We start from the raw sequence: 20,595 nt of genomic DNA on the forward strand, positions 1-20,595 counted from the left end.
TTGTCCTATAATATTTATTTATTTATGTAGGATTTGACAGCCTTTCCCCGGACATAGCCAACGCCTCCCTGGACTACGAATCCCTGCCTCTGACCCGCTACGGCCTCATTCTCTACGCCTTCTGCATCGGCTCGATCATCTTCTCGCTGCTTCTGTGCTATGGAATACATAAGGTTGGTTGGTTAAACATTTTATTTGCAATGGAATGGAATGGAATGCAGTGGAATGGAATGGAATGGAATGCAATGGAATGGAATGGAATGCAATGGAATGGAATGGAATGGTATGGAATAGAATATATAGACATTCGGATGGCAACTGCAGCAACATTAATATCGTGATGATATCGATGCAGCGTTGATGCGAACGATATCATTGTCAATTTCCTTGATAAATTGAATTACTGTCACTAATGTCGTTTTCTATAAGCCGCAACAATAAGTGTTAACTCTAGCTATAACGGTCCTATTAGTCCGTGTCTATTAGGCTTCCGATACTTCGTTTTCAATGAAGGGTGATCGGTGATCCGTGATGCTTTCCAAAACTGAAGTGTCAGACGCCTCCTTCAGATCCTTATTCGGCTGCTGGAGTCATCTCGCAAATGTATTTTATTTTATTTTACTTGTATGACGTGTGTCTTTTCTGTGTTTTGGTATTTTAAACAAATACCTATTCAATGCTTGCAGCGAAGCCCAGCGTACCTGAAGGCGTACCTGGCGTACGGCGTTGTGATGACCACCCTCATGATGGTGACCATCTTCTACCTCTACGCCTGGCTTACCGACCACATTACTCACGGCATCACGGTCATGGGCATCGTGTTTTGTAAGTCCTTTATCTTTCCTTAAACTCCATTTTGGAATTAGTCCCGTAGTAAATTTGACTAATATTAAATGAAATAAAATACTGTAAATATTAAATGAAACTTCCTGAGTTCGTTCTGAAATACTCATGATCCTTCGATTTCGAAGCCGGGCATTAACGTAGCGATGCCAGTTTTTGTTAATCACAAAGTCCCCCGCCGCGTCTGTCTGATGTTTGTGTGTTTGTATGTTCGCGATAAACTCAAAAACTACTGAACGGATTCATGCGGTTTTCACCTATCAATAGAGTGATTCTTGAGGAAGGTTTGTGTATAATTTGTCAACTCGTGCCAAGCTGGGGCGGGTCGCTAGCGATTAAATAAAACAATTGTATATTTCAGGCATGTACGCGGTAGTACTCCGCATGGTTCAGCAGACACACCAGCTATTCTGCGCCGAGCAGCGCCATCTTTCGCCTCATCTCGAAAACTTCATGAAACATTCGTAACCAAGGACGGTCATGATCGTTGACAGCTGTCAAATAGTATGAAAATATCCCGCGAACTTTATTTTACCACGACTTTGTCGTCGCTTGAGTCTTCTATGTATTTTTTGTTGTGTATCCTATCACTGGATGGGGCTAAGGGTAAACTGTATGGGATAGCAAGAGCCCTGTTTATGATGCGTGACGACTGATTCATCATCATCAATATCAGCCAGAGGCCGACCATTGCTGGGCATAGGCCTCCCGCAAAGAGTACCAAATTTACCGGTCTTGCGCCACCCGCAGTCAGCGGACTCCCGCGACGACTCAATATAAAGTTATTAATTTCTATTTAGGCTACAAAATGGCAGCTCCTCCTTCGAACAAGGAACCAAACGCAGACTTTAGGGGGCAGCACAGGAGCCCTTACTTATTAGTAGAAACTTATGAAGTGTCAATGTCCACTATTTATTTCAATTTGGGCCCCAAAATAAACGCTCTTAACATGTACACTTAAGGGTCCTATTATACAGCTTTTTACGTAAGTTAAATAAGTTATTTACCTACTTATTTGTTTCAATTTTGGCCACAACATGGTACTATTACCCTCTTACGAGTACACTAAAGGGTCCTATAATATGCAGCTTGTGACGCAACTTGTTTCGTCCGGGTCTGCGTCATATAGGTATCACTTCGATGTGTTCTAGTTTTAAGTATTGTTTGTTATACTTAAATACTTTACTGTGTTGTATGGGAGGATGGCGTTATTGCGTAGGTACACGAAGGAAAAACTCAAATAAAAGCCAAATTGTAAGCCGTAATCAGTCTCGTTTTATTTATAACCTAATTAAATTCTCTTACTTTTCTTCTCGCACCATTTTTATTACATCTCTGTTTAGCCCTATGGTTGACTGGTAGAGAATGCCTTTAGGCATTAAGTCCGCCATTTGTACATTTTATTTGTATTTTGTGCAATAAAGTTTAAATAAATAAATAATAAATAACTAAACTTTGAACATTCCTCTAAAATTCAACGTTATTATTTATCTGTTACTACCTAATCAACAAATACGAGTATTAGATATGTGCAAAAAAAACAAAATGCCTTAATTGCGTCCGTAATCACACAATAACGTGGGGGAAAATACGGACATCAAATGGGAAAATAAAGGACACTTTGGGATAAATTTAGACATCCTATTATCCTTTTTAATTTTTATTGCTTACAATAAACGTTTACGCACATTTTTGTCAAATACATATTATAATTAAATAATTTTATTTACACAAGGTTACAAAACTACACATACCTATGGCTCACAGAAAGGAAGGTCCAGAGGAAGAGAAAGACCGAAGATGAGATGGACAAATACCATAGCAAAAGCGCAAAGTGGAGAGAAAGGACTAGAAAAGCAGACCCCACAATGGCAATAATAATGCTACGGAGAGAGAGACAGAGAAACCACTTACATACTAACATCTTACTAAAAATAAAAAGATCTCTGACGTCATATTACAAAAGTATAATATGAAAAGCCTATCTGTACTCTCTACTACATACAACAGGCAGCATAGGTGTTAGTTTTTTTACCCATAAACAGTTTCACGCTGCAAATGTAAACAACATGTTCTAACAAATGATAATAGACCTTATTTTGCTGTAGTAAGCTTCAAACTCCATTAAAACAGCCGCAGACATACCCAGGCTTGGCTATATTGATTGAGTCCGAACCGAACAAGGCCGATGTCACGCCGATGTAAACCCGAATATATTCGGTTCGGCAAACTTCGGCCCGCGACGCCATGATGCAAAAACGCGTCTACACAATAATACAAAACATCTGTTCGTGGCGTCCATATTACGAGACAGACATGACAAACTGCGGAAAAATAAAGAACTAAGTTAAGACGAAGGAATAGAGTTCATTTTGGTATAAGAATTTCAGTGGCGCCCTCATCAGGCGGTGTTACCTTGCTTTGGTGGCTAAGTATTACGTACATTTTCATTCGCCTGCCTTGCGCTGTTGCTGTTTAGTGCAGACGCAAAATACAACATTTAATGTAAAATCTACAATTGTGATTCACGTTTAGTGCTATTATTAAAACGAGAATGTTGGATAAAAGGTAAGTGATCTTTACTTTTAAAGATTTAGTGACCGTGTACCTATATATTTTAGACTATAATTACCCGTTTGATTATTTTAAACCATCTCCCTGGAGCGATTTAAAATTAATAAAAGTCAACGCAGCGTATTTGAATGCATCGTCATAGTTAGGCGCAGTCTGAAATTTAAAATACATAGTAGGGTATTAGGTACAATAGAATGCATACCTGCTTAATGAAGACGTTTAGAATTTTAATTTTGAAGGACATTTACGCAATTGTAATTTGCTTTTCTTTTAAGCTGTTACATAGTCATACTGACACAGAATATGGTTCCAATTTTAGTTTTCCTGTGTCTGTCTATTCTTCATTGAAAATACTTACACAATATCGGAACAACGCAATACCGAAAAGAGTAGTTTCTAGAAAATCGTAATAGGAAAAATCTTAGAAGTGTTGTGTGGCAATTTTATTGCGAAGTTTTTATTTATAAATCGTTTATGGCTTGAAATTGACGTTTTAATTGAATTAAGTAATAATGAATTAACCAAGTAGGTATCCTTTAGCGATCCACCATACAAGAATAATTGGCAGTTAAATTTGGGTTAATGGTGTTAGAAAATAAAATGGAATTGGTTTTAATTTAAAAACAAACGAAACAAAAGCAACTCTGTTTCATTTCAGTTATTTAAATTTGATAGGAGGTCATTAGTATACTCGTAGATGCCACGAATAATGGTTTCGGCCGAATTTGGCAAAGTGGCCGAATACTCCGAATAGGCCGAATAGTTGCCGAATATTCGTGGCATCTCTTAAAGCAAAATTGAATTAAAATAAATCTAAAATCGGCCTCTACGGTATGGTGAGCCTCAAAAGTGTGCTCTTAAGAGCACGCTGATAATTTAAGATGGTAATAAGGTCTTATAGTACTTTACAAACAGCCACGTGGACTGCCGGGCATTGACTTCAGAATGGTTAAACACGTTTCAAGATTAATTCTTCATTATCTGCACACTTCCACATTAGTTTACTGCATAATTAACTATCAATATTACACTTTTAACAAAAAATAAAACAAAAAATATATCAAAAGATCACCTGTGTTATCATATACGATACGAATTGTTTAAAGTACATTTGAGTATAGGTAATAGGTAGGTATTATACCATTTATACCTATGTTTGTTATCATAGATTTAATTATGCATTTACCTACTTTGTGAGGAGTGTAAATAAGATAAAAACTTGACAAAACATTGTTTGTGATTAACAGTCAGCCATACAATCGATGTTACCGTAAAATGGGGTGAGTAGGGTCAAAACTGAAATTCAAACCTCGATAACATTTTATTTTTACATATGAAAACTGAATGGTGTATATAATAAGTGTTCCGGACATTTGTATTTTAGTTTTTATTTTATTCTGGGTAGTTCCATTTCATAACTTTGACGATAAAGAGGAAAACCCACCTCACCCCGTAGTGCCTCGTATTTGGGGTGAGAGGGCTTTTCATACAAAGGTGATTTTGGAAGATTTTTGGATCGATTTTTTTTATTATGCGTATTACTATAGCTCCATTTTAAATTGGAATACATTATTTTTGTAGCAGTAGCCTTAAAATCCCTTCTCACCCCCCTCCAAACCTTCTCTCCCCATTCATAACCCACCTCTCCCCGCGAAACCTACTCACCCCATTTTACGGTACGCTCTCATTTTAAAACGACATTCTGAAATAGAATAAAATTAGACATGTCCTTTGATTAAATTACTTAGGTAAATATATATGGTTGTCAATACTAACAGTATGATATGTCCAATATAAAGTAAACCCTAAAGGGGCCCACTGATTATCAGTCCGCCGGACGATATCAGCCTGTCAGTTGTTCGGAACTGTTAACCTTTTGTACTCCTAACTGACAGGCCGATATCATCCGGCGGACTTAACATCAGTGGGCCCCTTAAATGGCTCACGATTAAAGTCCGTGACAGTCCTACTTTATGTTTTAATTTAAGTAGCCATATTGACATCTTTTCCGTAATAATACTATCATTTGACATTGTATATTTATTTCCCAATATTTATTTGACTTTGTGATGAATTTATTTTGCTATTGATATTTGATGATGATTTTTATCTGTATTGACAGTTTTGTTTCTTTTTAAAAATAAAGGAATGTCTCCTTTAAGTAAAATGAGCCAGCTTAAGGATTTAAGGTAGTTTCCCTCCAGGGCCCGACTTATCTTTCCACACTGTATAATAAATAGTTGACGATCATAATATAAATTCGTATAGATTAGCTTAGAATAATTTATAATGTAATTATGAAATAAATAAATCTAAATCTAAATCTATAGGTAAATAATTATTTAAATTATGTATGTATAAAATTAATTATTTTTGATAAAATTTGGGGCATTATCTATGAAAAGGGACCTTATTTTCGATGGCGCTTACGCTTACGTATTTATATCGGAGCATTGTTAATAATGGCGTAAGCGCCATCGACAATAAGGGCCCTTTTCATAGATAAAATCACATTTATTTTACAGCGCCATGATGAGACACGCGAGGTGCGGATGTATCCCCGTGGAAACGGCCACATTCATTTTTGCAGTATTTAGCTCTGTAAGTACATTTTTACATATTTTAATAAACTAGGGCCCATATTATATATTAGACTAATCTATTTCATCTAGCCAAATTTAACGCCTGGAGAGCCTTGGAAATCTTATGGTATGGTCAGCATCTAATATGTAGATAGTGAAGGCCAAAGTGGCCAAATATATCGTAACACACCTTTGTTACCATCGAAATAAGGGTTGGTTCAGAATGTTCAGATAGATATATTTGGCCACTTTGGCCGTCTATATATTTTGATGCTGAGTGTACCTAGTACAATACCAGTACAGCCTTGTACTAGTATTATTACTACTACCCTCTCGGGACTTATCCGAACGGTGTGGACCGTGTGGTGTTTCGGCGGTTCCGTGGGAATCTGCCAAATCCTGCACCGGAACATGCGACACAACAGAAAACCACCGTGTCGCCGAAATAATTTTTAGCTTGTAAGTATTTTATTATTACATGTATGTAAGTTTGTAATGTATGTATCTATGAGCCAGTTGCCTGACAATAAATGATATTTTAATTTAGAAAAGAAAGAAAAGAACATGCATTTATTCACGTCATCATAGTTACAAAACCAGTTAAATTAAAACAAGATATAGGTCAGATGGACGTTAAAAGGACTACCATTTACCTAACCTTTTGCATCTTCTAATGTATTATTAACCCTAATACTTACATCTCTGTTATATATTCGTTGTAAGAACTGTCGTCCTATCGTGCTTAGGGTACATGACCTATTTTAAGGGCTTTTCCCTATCATAATGACTTAACTATGTCAATACCAACGAGTGACAAAAAAAATTGAACGAGGAAAATCATATATTATTTTAGTAAGGTCAACCGAGTCAGGCGTGTCTCACTCCGCGATTTCGTCGCTTTGCTACAGGTAGCTAAAAGTACATCCGTTCGGCCCCAATTTTGGGGAAAGCCATAAGCCGCGCGTGGCGCTGTCGCCACCTAGCGGCCATATCTGTGCTGATCGTAACAGACGCGTTTTGTTAGAGAGTGAGTCTTCTGTACGTAGTGCTATTATTTATTCTGTGACCGAGTTAAATGCGTCATTTGAGATAAATAAATGTGTCTTTTAAAGATATATATTAAACGGAACACTTTATATTAACTATTATAGCCGTCTACATTTAAAGCTCGGTGCCCATACTTCGAACATAGAGAGTTTCAATAGGGCGTTTTTATTTTTTGTTGTCCCCTACACTTTTTTTTTCAAATTTGGGATTTTTTATGTTATTTCTACTCAGAATCACGAGCTCTTTCTATCCTAATAGGAGAAAAAAAGTGTCCCAGAATTTCCATACATTTTTCGATCTTTCCATTCCGCGACCGCCATACAAAGTCTATGAAAAATGGTGACATATAATGGAAATAAAAATCTTAGGACACTTTTTTTCTCCTATTAGGATAGAAATAGCTCATGATTCTGAGTAGAAATAACATAAAAAAATCCCAAATTTGAAAAAAAAAAGTGTAAGGGACAACAAAAAAAACGCCCAATAGCAATAATTTAGAAAATATCTTTAAAATAGGTACGCATTTACCTCAAGTGACGCATTTATCCCACTTGACCTTAATTGGTCATTTAAATGGGTTAATTAGCTTATTATCTTTTTCCTTATTTTGATTGTTGGTACTGGACTTAGTATCCAATTCCATAGTGTTCAATAAATATTGTGTAATAATATTAGTATGGATTAAAGTAACCACGGTGACAGGTGCGACAATTGTCGACATCACTGTTACTGACGTCACAGGCCTCCATAGACTACGGTAACCGCTTACCATCGGACGGGCGGTGTGCTTGTTTACCACCAGCATACCTATTAATTAAAAAAAACTCCATTATATCCAATAATTAAGTACTTAGGTATTTTGCGAAGCTAATGACAATTGTCACAAGAAACAAGACAATTGTCACGAAATTCCGACACAGAACTCATATTCTGTCAAGAATTACCGAAAGTTATATTAAATCGTGTGACAATTGTCATCATCATCATCATAAACTTCGAAAGAGAAATACCTGTTTTTGGCGGATATAATAAAGTTTTTTTAAATAATACAATGATGGTGGCAAACAGGAATACGGCCCGCCCGACGGTAAGCGGTAACCGTAGCCCATGGATGCCTGTGACGTCAGCCACAGTCAAATTTGTCGAATTGTTGCACCTGTCGCCGTGGTGAAATAGGGGCCAGGTCTAATAGGGCGTCGTTTTAAATACTATGACTCAAATTCCATAACACTGTATAGAATAGGTCACGTATAGGTATCATCGGCACTAGAGTTGAAGTCACGCACACAACCAAACAAACAAAATCATGTATTTACAGCAAAACTTTTGAAAAGATGTGTCCCGCCGAGTTTGTTGCCGGTCCCATAATGGGATACCCTCCTCCAATCATCTCGAGTCAGAGGTGTAGGGTTGGAGCCGGTGTAGCTTTATTCGACGTTCATAAGCGCATTGTAATATGCCTACTTGAATAAACTATTTTTTATCTTTATCTTATCGCCAATAGCTTAGGGAAAAGGAATTGACATTAATTAAATATTTAAAATTTTCGCGTTTAGAACACATATTAACTCACATTTATAGACGGGTCTATCGCGGGTTACCTTTATTTACCGACGTTTCGACACAGGTTTCACTGGTCGTGGTCGGGCTAATTGCGCGATAGACCCGTCTATAAATGTGAATTAATATGACATAATTTAGTTACAATATATAACCTTCTGTTCAGCTCGCCGCTTCCGTTGGACCGCCCTTGAGAGTCCAGTTGGCAGTTTCTAGTAACGCTTCAACATTGTCCAGGTTATATCCGGCTTCGGGACTCTGGTCTTCGCCACCGCCAAGTCCTGGTTCTCGGCCGTCACTGGAGACGAGACGCTGGAACAGTTCTGGGAGGGCGACCCCGAGACCATGCACATGGAAATGGGAGACCGGGTGTATAACCAAAGGTGACAAACACTTGATAAACTTTTCTAACTGCCTCATCATCTTCCTCGCGTTGTCGCTGCATTTTGCCACGGCTCTTGGGAGCCTGGGGTCCGCTTGGCAACTAATCCCAGTAATTGGCGTGGACACTAGTTTTTACGAAAGCGACTGCCATCTGACCTTCCGACCCAGAGGATAAACTAGGCCCGTATTGGGATTAGTCCGGTTTCCTCACGATGTTTTCCTTCACCGAAAAGCGACTGGTAAATATCAAATGATATTTCGTACATAAGTTCCGAAAAACTCATTGGTACGAGCCGGGGTTCGAACCCGCGACCTCCAGATTGCAAGTCGCACGCTCTTACCGCTAGGCCACCAGCGCTTTTCTAACTGCCTATGTACATGTATACATGACACTATATGGGGTCTCTATTGTTCCCCAAATAGTTTAAAATCATAATGCCCAATATCATAATCATATTGTATGCCCGCATTTTCGTTAGTCATAATTAATTTGGTTCAGAAACGCGTCACTTTTCAGGATTGCCATAAAACAAATCCTTTTTTTTTTCTTTTTTTTTACGAGGGGAAATGCCATAAAACAAACCTAACCTAACCCTTTATCTATAGGATAACTTAACGAAAATCCTGAAATATTAAGTATTTCCGTTTTATGACTAATGATAATGTGACAAACAATACATGCATGATGACTTAAAACTTTATAGGAAACATCGGGACCCCCACTATACCTATATGTCACTGTATAGTATATACTATATTACATACTTGGAGCAGTTAAGTTGTTAAGTCACAATCACAAGTAATTGTCGGCCAAAGCGAAGCCGCAGCCGAAGTGAAACATGTGATCTAAGGCCTATTTACTGGCCGAGGTATGTTTAGTAATTTTCTGCACGACGGAGCCGGAAAGCGGCAACTTCATTCAGCGCAGCGGGCCGAAAGTTGACGCTTCCCGGCCGGAGGGCAGATAAATGCTTTATTTACTTGTTAAAGAGCCCTCCAAGCGTACATGCAGAGTAAATTTATACATTTTTGAATGTTGAATGTTGCAAGGCTGGTGGACTACACAGCGGCGATGGCGGCCATGGTGTTCTGCTTCGTTTGCAGTGTGGTCACCTTTATCTTCTCTGTGTTCCTGTGCTATGGGACTAACAAGGTAAGCACTTTTAAGGCCTGAGTGGACGCTCGAGTTGGGCGTGCAGCGGGGCGGGGCGTGCGGCGTGCATGTCAAACAAATGCAAGCGTATAGGAGCGGCCTTAGTGCACGCTGCTCAAATTACTTGTGAGCCCGACGCCACGCTGCGACCCCGCTGAACGCTCCGCTCCGAGCGTCCACTCAGGCCTTACATTGATAGACATCGTCATAGCAAATGAGCGAATATTTGAGGGTTTTAACTGTTTTTTGTCCGACGAATATTACCGGAATGGAAAGATAGTCCACAGAGTTTATGATGAAGAGTATAATGACGGATATAGTACAGTCGCCATCAGATATATTAAAGCAGCCAAAGCGCTCGTAAATATCTGAACACGCATCAGTCTATTCTTAAGGCGTTAGAGTGCTTGTTCAGATATTTGCGATCACCTTGGCCGCTCCGATATATCTGATGGCGACTGGACATTAATATTTCTACCATATCCGTCATATGCGCTTTATGGGGGGAGGGGGGCGCCTCACAACGCGCTACCCCATATTAAATTGACTTTGTATTAAGCAACGACAGTGAGTTTTACCACTTTTCCTTTAATTTCTAACCATTGGAGTATCGTTTGCAGACGTTTTTGCTTACTTAATACAAAACCATACAGTACCGTAAAATGGGGTGAGTAGGGGCAAAACTAACATTCAAACTTCGATAACATTTTATTTTTACATATGCAAACTGAATGTTGTATATAATATAGTGTTCCGGACGTTTGTATTTTAGTTTTTATTTTATTTTGGGTATTTGCATTTCATAACTTTGACGATAAACAGTACAACCCTGTAGTCCCTCGTAATTGGGGTGAGATGGAATTTCATACAAAGGTGATTTTGGAAGATTGTTGGATCAATTTATTTTTAATAAGTATTACTATAGCTCCATTTTAAATTGGAATACATTATTTTTAGTAGCCTTAAAGTAAAGTAGGATTAAAATCCCATCTCACCCCCCTTTTATCCCTTCTCTCCCCATTCATAACCCAACTCTCCCCGCGAACCCTACTCACTCCATTTTACGGTATTTAGTTTATCAACTTTTTAACAATCTAAATGTCACTTACAGAGGCACCCAGGTTTCGTGAAGGCCTACCTGGTGTACGGCGTGGTGGTGACCATCCTCCTGATGGCCGGAGCTGTCCTGTACTCCTGGCTCATGAATGAAATCATTGTGGGTTCTGTCATCCTCATTGCTTGCGGTAAGTATATACGTTCACACTTAGGACTTAGGACCTCTTTACAGAGACACCTAGGTTTCGTGAAGGATTACCTGGTCTATGGTGTGGTGGTAACTTTTTCTATCTAACCTGCTCACAAAATTTCCCGAGAATCGGTTAAGAAATGCGACCTGTAGAGGAGAACATCCGGGCTAATACGAAACCATTTTTACCGAAGCTGAAAAGGATAGCTTCGTCAATAACATCCATAACTCAGGGACAAATGTTCGTGAAGAAAACACAAATACATGCCCTTACCAGAAACCCGGGACCTACTTCCCACTAGTTCGCTAGGAGACGGTTAAGACGAAACAGGAGCTGAGATTTACCTGTCTCGCTAACGGAAGCGGCTCCTAAAACTAGTGCGATAAGGGCAAGGCGAAATATCCTGCGTAAAAATTTTAAAAATCGAGGTTTCGTACTCGACTGTTTCCTCCTCCAAAACTTAACCAATCGTAGCCAAATTTGGAAATCTAAATGATTATGAAATTATCTGTGTCGGACGGTTTTGATTTTTCGACTAATTGATATCAGTTTTGAATATCACGCCTCTCATTGCGGCATAGTCAATTAGGCCATTTTGGCCGTTTATGAAGGGCTCTAGCGCCTTAAAAAACAAAAATATCAAAAAAAGCAAAACGGTCCAACACAGATATTGACAATATTAATCTGTGTTGAAAAAATCATTGCTCTAGCTTCAAAACCCACGGAGGAGACAGTCGAGTACGTTTGTATGGAGAAATGATCACTCCTGTTGCCTCTTAAATAAATCTAAAAGAAGTACATATAATCTTAAAGGACAGAATACTGTCACTCCCAGTCTTTGTTCTACCATAACAGTAAACTCGTTACTTTCGTTTTTGATGTGTAATGTTTATTCAATGTGATTGTGTGTGTAAACGTAGGCTCTATAATGCTTTTGCAACACCTATACCTTTTCGATTATTTCTCTGTTTCTGCTACCCAAAGGTTGTCTGGAAGAGATCGTTCTTTAGCGATAAGACCGCCAGTTGTCTGCCTCTACATTTAATACATCTTTTCTTTTGTATCTTTTTACTGAAGTGTGCCAATAAAGAGTATTCTATCTATCTAACTATCTACTTTGTACAGGATATTCAGCCAGTAATCTTGCTCGTGTTCCAGGTGTGTACTCGATGATCCTGCTGATGGTCCAGCGCACATACGAAATCCTCCGGCTCGAGCAGATCCGCAACTCCGCCCAACTGCTCTGCCCAGAGCCTGGCATGAAATCTTAAACATTACATCCGATAACATATATGATTCAATGTTTATGTAATGCAATGTTAATATATACTCGTAACATAATGAAATTGAAAGTTGGCTTTAAAATTGGAATGGAGAAAATGGATAAACTAATTATGTAGTAGGTACCTAAGGTTGGTCACTAAACTATGTACCTACTTATAACATCTGTCACCAAAATTAAACCGGCGAAAAATATAAAAACTACCTAAATCCTAAATCTGATGAAAAATTACAAAATTAAACTGAATTTCTTTGGTAAGTAAATAATTAAAGGGTGACAATATTGGTGACAAATATATAAACGTTGGTCACAAGAAATAAAGTTGTCATTTATATTAGCATCCCATATGACTAAAATTTATGACATTCAACTTGAAAAGAAGTCCTTACCGCTTCAGTTGTTTTGGAAAAAAATTAACTGTGTAATAGGTACCTATATATTTGTATGAAAAATATTTTTATATTGATTGCCTACAGAAACTAATCATGCTTTGGCACAATAACGTGATTAAATAATAATTTTAAAAAAATCGCACAAATTTGAGATGCTGCACTATATTTTCCATATATCTATGTGCTAATATATGTGTTCATTAATGCTATAATATCTGGGAGACCAAGCAAAGCTCGGTAAACATAAAAACTCAAAAACGCGCGTTTTCCCAGGGGTAAGACCTAGCTAGATCGATTTTTCGCCCCCGAAAACCCCCATGTAGCAAATTTCATCGAAATCGTTAGAGTCGTTTCCGAGATCCCCGAAATATATATATAAATAAATAAATATACAAGAATTGCTCCTTTAAAGTTATAAGATAAGATAAGATAATAATTATTTGACATACAAAATATTAAAGAAAGATACGAAATATCTATCTTGTTACGTATTAAAAAGTAAATGTTTGAAAAATGTAGCTAAAAGTAGGATGTGTTTAGTAATAAAATAAAGGTTCATAATTATATAAGCTTTTAATGTAGTCATGGTAGAAAACATGACATATTACACTAGGTTTTATTTATGTTAAGTAAAAACACTTTTGTTAAAGTAATTTAATGGAAACTAAATTATATGATTATTAGCAACAATACAATAATAATCTTAATTGATAATGGATTTGGAAAAAAAAGTATCTGATGTGTACCTTTTTTTTTAATGCAAGTCGGTTATAGTAAAAAACCGGCCAAGTGCGAAACGGACTCGCGCACGGAGGGTTCCGCACCATCAACAAAAAATAGAGCAAAACAAGCAAAAAAACGGTCACCCATCCAAGTACTGACCCCGCCCGACGTTGCTTAACTTCGGTCAAAAATCACGTTTGTTGTATGGGAGCCCCACTTAAATCTTTATTTTATTCTGTTTTTAGTATTTGTTGTTATAGCGGCAAGTTGAAATTTTCATCTGTGAAAATTTCAACTGTCTAGCTATCACGGTTCGTGAGATACAGCCTGGTGACAGACGGACGGACGGACGGACGGACGGACAGCGGAGTCTTAGTAATAGGGTCCCGTTTTTACCCTTTAGGTACGGAACCCTAAAAACACATTTTAATAACTGTGGAAGAAATTAAACATGGCATCCTGTGAATGTCTGGCTGTGATAACTCGACGATATAGAAGTCGACTTGACTCGACTTCTAGTTCTATATCACTATAAAAGTGTATGAAGTGTTTTTTGACGGCCGGTCTGGCCTAGTGGGTAGTGACCCTGCCTGTGAAGCCGATGGTCTTGGGTTCGAATCCCGGTTAGGGCATTTATTTGTGTGATTAGCACAGATATTAAAATTTTGTTCCTTAGTCTGTGGGTGTTTTCTATGTATTTATGCAGTTCTATAATTTTATAGTTATCTGAGTACCCACAAGCCTTCTTGAGCTTACTGTGGGACAGTCTGTGTAAGAAAGTTCTATAATATTTGTAAATGTATTTATTAATGACCAAAAAAAACAGTTTAAGTGAATATTTATATTTGATTTAAGATAGGTACCGTGTTTTGTAACCTTTCGAATTAAAATTATACTTTATTTCTTAGGATTATTATGTTTATTTTGAGGTAGGTACCTACATAAATTAAGATATACTCGTACCGTTTGGTTTTAAGACAGAACTTCTGCTGGAGTCTTTGTTTTATTATTGAAGTTAATATAATATGTAATAAAATAACTTGAGCTTATCGATGTTTTGTGATTAAATAAATAATGTTTAGAGATAAACCGCGTTTGTTTTTATTCCTTTTAACCACAGGAACGTAGGGTACCTATAGTTATTTATTCACTTTGACTTGACCTAATTCTAACTTAATCTACCTTCCACAATCGGTATAAAAACATAAAAACGAATTCCATTCCATACAGTGACCATTATGCCTACATCCAGCATTGCATACCTACATACTGACAGCCAAAGTGGCCAAATATATCGTAACACACCTTTGTTACCACAGAAATAACCGGCGTAAATATTTGGCCACTTTGACTGTTTGTTCCTATACACAGTCAGAAGCGTAACAAGATTATTTATCTGTATATATATGGGTGAAACCGGCCGACAATCGACATATACATTTATGTTTGTTCATTCACAGCCTGTCCCCCACCGCGTGCAGTCATCAGTACGTTCATTATCTTTGTTTGTGATACACGTGTGCTGTTCTTAATTCTTAACAGGAAAAATGATGGACAAAAAGTAAGTTTCGTTTGTTATTTTTATCAACCTGACGTATCACACCAGTTTTTTATACCACGTCGGTAGTAAAGAAATAAACGGCCCTTAGTTGAGATTACAAATTAAATGTTGACGAATAACTATCGTTTTTGCTGCAGTTTAGTCACATTACAGTCATATTACATCTAAATTGTACACCTTTCGCGGACGAAGGGATGTAAATGTGGTATTTATATAGAACTTGTGCGTAATAAAAGCTAAACATTGAAACCGTTAGGTAAATATTTAACTAAATAAGTATTTTAAGTTATGAGCCATATAGTTACACGTAATTTTCCATTATGATATGATCCTTCCGGCCGATTTCGGCCATGGCGACCACTTCGACTCCTAGTTTGCTCGGCGCTCGTGCGCCCGAAGATGGCTGACGTAGCCGATCTTCGAGGTAAACCACCGCGCACAGGTCAACTTTACGTTGCTCCTCGAAATCGCGCACTTTGTCCTGCACCAGCCTGCGCCACTCAGGACGCTGTGCTGCCAAACCTTCCCACTGAGAGGGCTCGATGTTGCACCTTTTCATGTGTCGCTTCTGAACATCTTTGTATCGGAGGAGTTGTCCGCCAAGTTTCCGCTTACCCTCCTCTAGTTCGGAATAAAAGATGCGCTTCGCCACTCTCTCTTCCGCCATTACGATTATCATTCCGATACGTGACCGCACCACCGAAGCTGCCGACGCATTAGGTAAGCCTCTATTTCACCGACCTGGGCTCGTCGTAGAACTTCGGTATTTCGCACTCGGCCAGACCATCTCTGATATTCATTGGGTATGCAAGCATTTGAGGTGGAACCGGTCTAAGGTACGAATGTGATGACGGTACACGCACCACGTCTTATTATAAAACTGAAGCAGAAAATTTGGTATTTCCCTTTGTCATTTCCTTTTTCCGACAGTATACATTCAAAATATGTAAATTTTGAACATTAGGCGTAAACAAACAAAATCACATCAAAAATGCAAATGTGAGAACTTGCGTGCGAGGTTCGTTACATTGCGGTATTTGATCGGACGGCTGAATTGTATGTAACCTTAGGGTAACATTCCATTTCTGACCGCAGCTGCACTACCCAGTACTGAACGCGTCGCTGTTACTGTCAATTTCCATAGTAAAATGAACAGTAGTGCAGCTGCGGTTGGAAATGGACTGTCACCTTATAGTCCGCAATGTAACTAACATAAATTCGCATGCGAATTCACGCATACGGGCCGTCAGTTCCGCGGTGTGTATTAACTGTGCAGCTGTCTCAATAGTGTTTGGGTTTCCCAAAAAGCAAATAGTAGTTATTTCTTTCTGGGAAATCCACCAGCTTTTAGCATTACTTGATACTTAATCGAGTAGATATAGAACAATGATGATATAATATGGTAGTCTTAGACATAAAATACGAAAACCGTACGTCACAAATCTTTCTAATTTTAATGAGTTTTATTTGATTTCAAAAGATCTAATTGAAAGCGCAATTCGGTACCGAACATGTTTTTAATAAATTTAAAAGACTCCTCTTCTCGGGTAATTTTTTTTATTATATTTAGTTATTTATGGTATAAGGAAAAAATAAAAAATATACAAAAATGAAGATTTTTATGGATGACATTTACGCTTTTACTAACATTGCACCTACAATAATACTATTCAATAATATGACTTATGTTTGTATAACTTAAGTTTTTAATTTGTTTTTTTTTTTTTTCAGCGCAATGATGAGAAAAATGAAATGCACATGTATTTCAGTGGATGTGGCAACTTTCATTTTTGGAATTTTTAGCGCTGTAAGTATTAATTCATTTTTACAAGCATTTTTTTTTTAACTTGCAATTAGTAAATAGTTAAATACATATGCACCTATGCAACTACATATGTTTGTACGGGTCAAATCTTGCAAGTTAAATTTGACCCACTTCCCGACTTCCAATGAAGCTAAAAATTTGCATACATGTGTAAGTTGTAAGATAATGCAATATTATGGTATCATCGAGCTGATCTGATGATGGAGACAGGAGGTGGCCATAGGAACTCTGTGATAAAACAACGAAACCTAATTGTGGTTAGGGTTTTTAGAATTGTCTCGATGAGTATTAGTTGCCTGTGGAAAGAAAAGTACAGTCAGCGATAAAAGCTTGTACCAAAAATGAAATTTTTGCCAAAAACTTATGTGTGTCCACCCCAAGTAAGTCTCTAGGCATCTCAAATTGTTTGTCCTTAAAAGGAAAGAGATGCATTGAGGAAAATCGAAAATAACCTTCGAGTTCCAAATTTAAAAACGTATCGGCAAATGCCGGTCTAGAGAATTAGAGTGTCGATGTCGTGTATGTAGGTACTTTAGCCACGTATGTGGGTATATATGTTTATCTTGTGATTCATCGTAGCGTCAAAACTGGAGCGCATTTTAGTGACTCGGTTAGTGGTGACACGGAAGGCAATTTCCAGATTGTCACGATTTCCAGTCACATGTATAAAACTTACATTAATAAATTTAAAAGTGGAAAAACTACTGTCTTGGGTGAGACTTGAACTCTGGATCGATACTTTAGCACTCTGCCATCTGAGCCACCAATACCTCATCCATAGCCAGCAAATCTTTCCACCATACGGGTCAAGAGGACCCTAGCGACATCTACCGTAAGAGCAGACCACCCCCCATGTCCATCTGTCGATACCGGTGTTTATCTATTTTGTTTTAAAACAGTATTTTGCGATACCCTACAAGGGTCGATAGCCTAAACGTTACCATGAAAATTGTACTCAGAGTAAATAAAAACATCTACCTTTATATTCCAGGTGATATCAGCCATCGGTATCCTAGCCTTCTCGACCTTCCACCTCTGGTTCGGAGCCTTCGCCGAAGACAAGGACTTCGAGAATTGGCTCCGCGACCCTAGCTCCATCCCGACGCACGAGGATGCCAAACATGTGAAACGCCGGATGATCTATATGTGGATCATGATCTTCGTGTTTCTCTGGTTTTTGAGCTGTATTGTGTCCTTCATCTTCTCTGTGTTCCTGTGTTATGGAACCCACAAGGTAAGCATCCTACAACTTAACCACATACTCGTAATAAATAATAGTACCTACTAGGTACAGAAGATTAACTCTCTAACAAAACGCGTCTGTTACGACAGATATGACCTCTAGGTGGCGCAAGCGCGAGCAGGCGTCCATTTTGTAGCGGAGCGCGGCAACTACTATATGGCTAGACACCAAATTTTGGTGTGGGCCGCATGTTTTTGTAGGTATCTACTGGTAGCGACGCGACGAAATCCGCGGAGTGAACCACGCCTGATTTAACTATTAAAGCTGGCCATACACACTATAGGGTACCTATGCCTGCGCAGTTTGGCCAACTGCACAGATAAAGCGTATAGCGTAATATGTGGTTCTTTAGGAAAGCGTCATTTAGTAAAGTCTAACTCCTAAAGAAGACCATAAAATTATGGCTTGTTAAACTGTCATATGGAGCCTGCTTTTTCTTAAAGATTATTAACGATGTTAACGATGATTTCCAGAGGCGACCGGCCTTCGTGAAGGCATACTTAGGATACGGTGTTGTGATGACCACCCTGATGCTGGCGGTGGCTTGCTTCTACATCTGGAGGGGAGACGTCGTCAGTACGCTCATGCAGCTCATTTATTGCGGTAAATACCTTGGTATAACATAATTTAAGGCCTTCGTGAAGACCTATGTACTCAGTATACGATCTGATGATGACGGTGTCTTGCTACTACAGAGACACTGTCAATATCCTCATATTGCTCATTTATTGCGGTAAAAACTTTGGATAACACAAAGCAGAAGCCTTCGTGAAGCCTATTTATACGGTGCATGTGGTGATGACCAATTGACCACACTGATGATTGCGGTGGCTTGCTAAGTTGCTACTACATCTGGAGAGGAGACATCGTTAATACGCTCATACACTGATAACATAATGTTACAGAACCAGAGTAAGTCCTTAAATAACGTCCAGCCAAAAGGGAGCCAATGGTGTTGCTAAGGGGAGCGGCAGAGGCCCCCCTAGAGAATAAAAATTTGTAACTAACTGTATGCCCATTCCCCTCCCCTTTTCCATCGGCCTTATCAAGTTATCAACTACGCCACTGTAATCTGAATGTAACCTCTAGCCTGTGCCTTGATTTAGCTTTTATATTCGTTCTATCGTCATCATCATCTTCATCTTTCTCGCGTTGTCCCGGCATTTTGCCACGGCTCATGGGAGCCTGGGGTCCGCTTGGCTATCGATCAATCATAATGACAGTTATTTTTTTCTCTTCCAGGTTTCTACTCGTTGATTCTCCTGATGGTCAAGCGCACATACGAAATCATCCGAGCTGAGCAGACCTGCGAATCCACGCAAATTCTAACCTCCAAACCTGGCATGAACATTTAAATTCTAGAACGTTCCTGGGTAATTCTACAAAATCTCATTCCCCTGGCCATACCTATTCGCAAATTCGCAGGAGATGCATCCAACCCGTGTCAAGTCCCATCCGCGAAAATCGAAGTTCGTAAATTTCGAGCAACTATCTCTGTCACTCTATTTAAAAAGTTTAAAGAGAACGATGACTGAAATTTTCGAATTTCGGTGTTCGCGTGAGGCCTTCAGAGTTTTAGAATAGTTTAAATATAAATTTGAATCTCACGAGATATCGAGGATCGCTTTTGGTCTGATATATTTTTTTATTTTCTTCATTTAAAAAAAATAAAAAAATTAAAACTCCATACGGAAAAATTTGTTGCCTAATCGAAAAGAAAATTGTAAAGTATTGCTCAATTCTGGCCACATGTGGGTTGAGCAATATTATTAGCAGCGTTAAAATAAATGTTAAGATAAAAATAGTGAACACGTTTAAAATAATAATAAATAAGTAAATAAATATATTTCAAAAGTATTCCTATGGTTTTATTTGATAAATCCCCTGATGTTACAGTTCTGGTGAGGAAGGTGCAAGTATGAATTCTTAAATCATACAGCGTGTATGTTTTCATGTATACTTAACCACAGAATAAATAATAGTACTAGGTACAGAAGACTCACTTTCAAAACGCGTCTGTTACGATCAGGACAGATATGGCCGCTAGGTGGCGACAGCGCCACGCGCGGCTTATGGCTAGCCACCAAAATTGGTGTGGAATGGATGTACTTTTAGCTACCTGTAGCAAAGCGACGAAATCGCGGAGTGAGACACGCCTGACTTAACTACAAATTTAAAC

At 38.4% G+C, this 20,595-nt stretch overlaps 2 protein-coding genes across 2 annotated transcripts; both read left to right on the forward strand.

The window, feature by feature from the left end:
* The first annotated feature begins 3,304 nt into the window (after window positions 1-3,304).
* On the forward strand, window positions 3,305-12,671 carry LOC134653211 (uncharacterized). The gene is made up of 6 exons (XM_063508537.1): window positions 3,305-3,411; window positions 5,943-6,018; window positions 8,844-8,989; window positions 10,041-10,143; window positions 11,255-11,387; window positions 12,549-12,671. The coding sequence occupies exons 1-6, from the start codon at window positions 3,398-3,400 to the stop codon at window positions 12,659-12,661; spliced, it is 585 nt and encodes a 194-aa protein (XP_063364607.1). The 5' UTR covers window positions 3,305-3,397; the 3' UTR covers window positions 12,662-12,671.
* Window positions 12,672-15,280: 2,609 nt separating this feature from the next.
* On the forward strand, window positions 15,281-19,792 carry LOC134653353 (uncharacterized). The gene is made up of 5 exons (XM_063508690.1): window positions 15,281-15,348; window positions 17,080-17,155; window positions 18,165-18,407; window positions 18,890-19,019; window positions 19,659-19,792. The coding sequence occupies exons 1-5, from the start codon at window positions 15,335-15,337 to the stop codon at window positions 19,769-19,771; spliced, it is 576 nt and encodes a 191-aa protein (XP_063364760.1). The 5' UTR covers window positions 15,281-15,334; the 3' UTR covers window positions 19,772-19,792.
* Window positions 19,793-20,595: the final 803 nt, after the last annotated feature.

Source organism: Cydia amplana, chromosome 13, assembly GCF_948474715.1.
Source record: "Cydia amplana chromosome 13, ilCydAmpl1.1, whole genome shotgun sequence".
Taxonomy (NCBI): Eukaryota; Metazoa; Arthropoda; class Insecta; order Lepidoptera; family Tortricidae; genus Cydia; species Cydia amplana.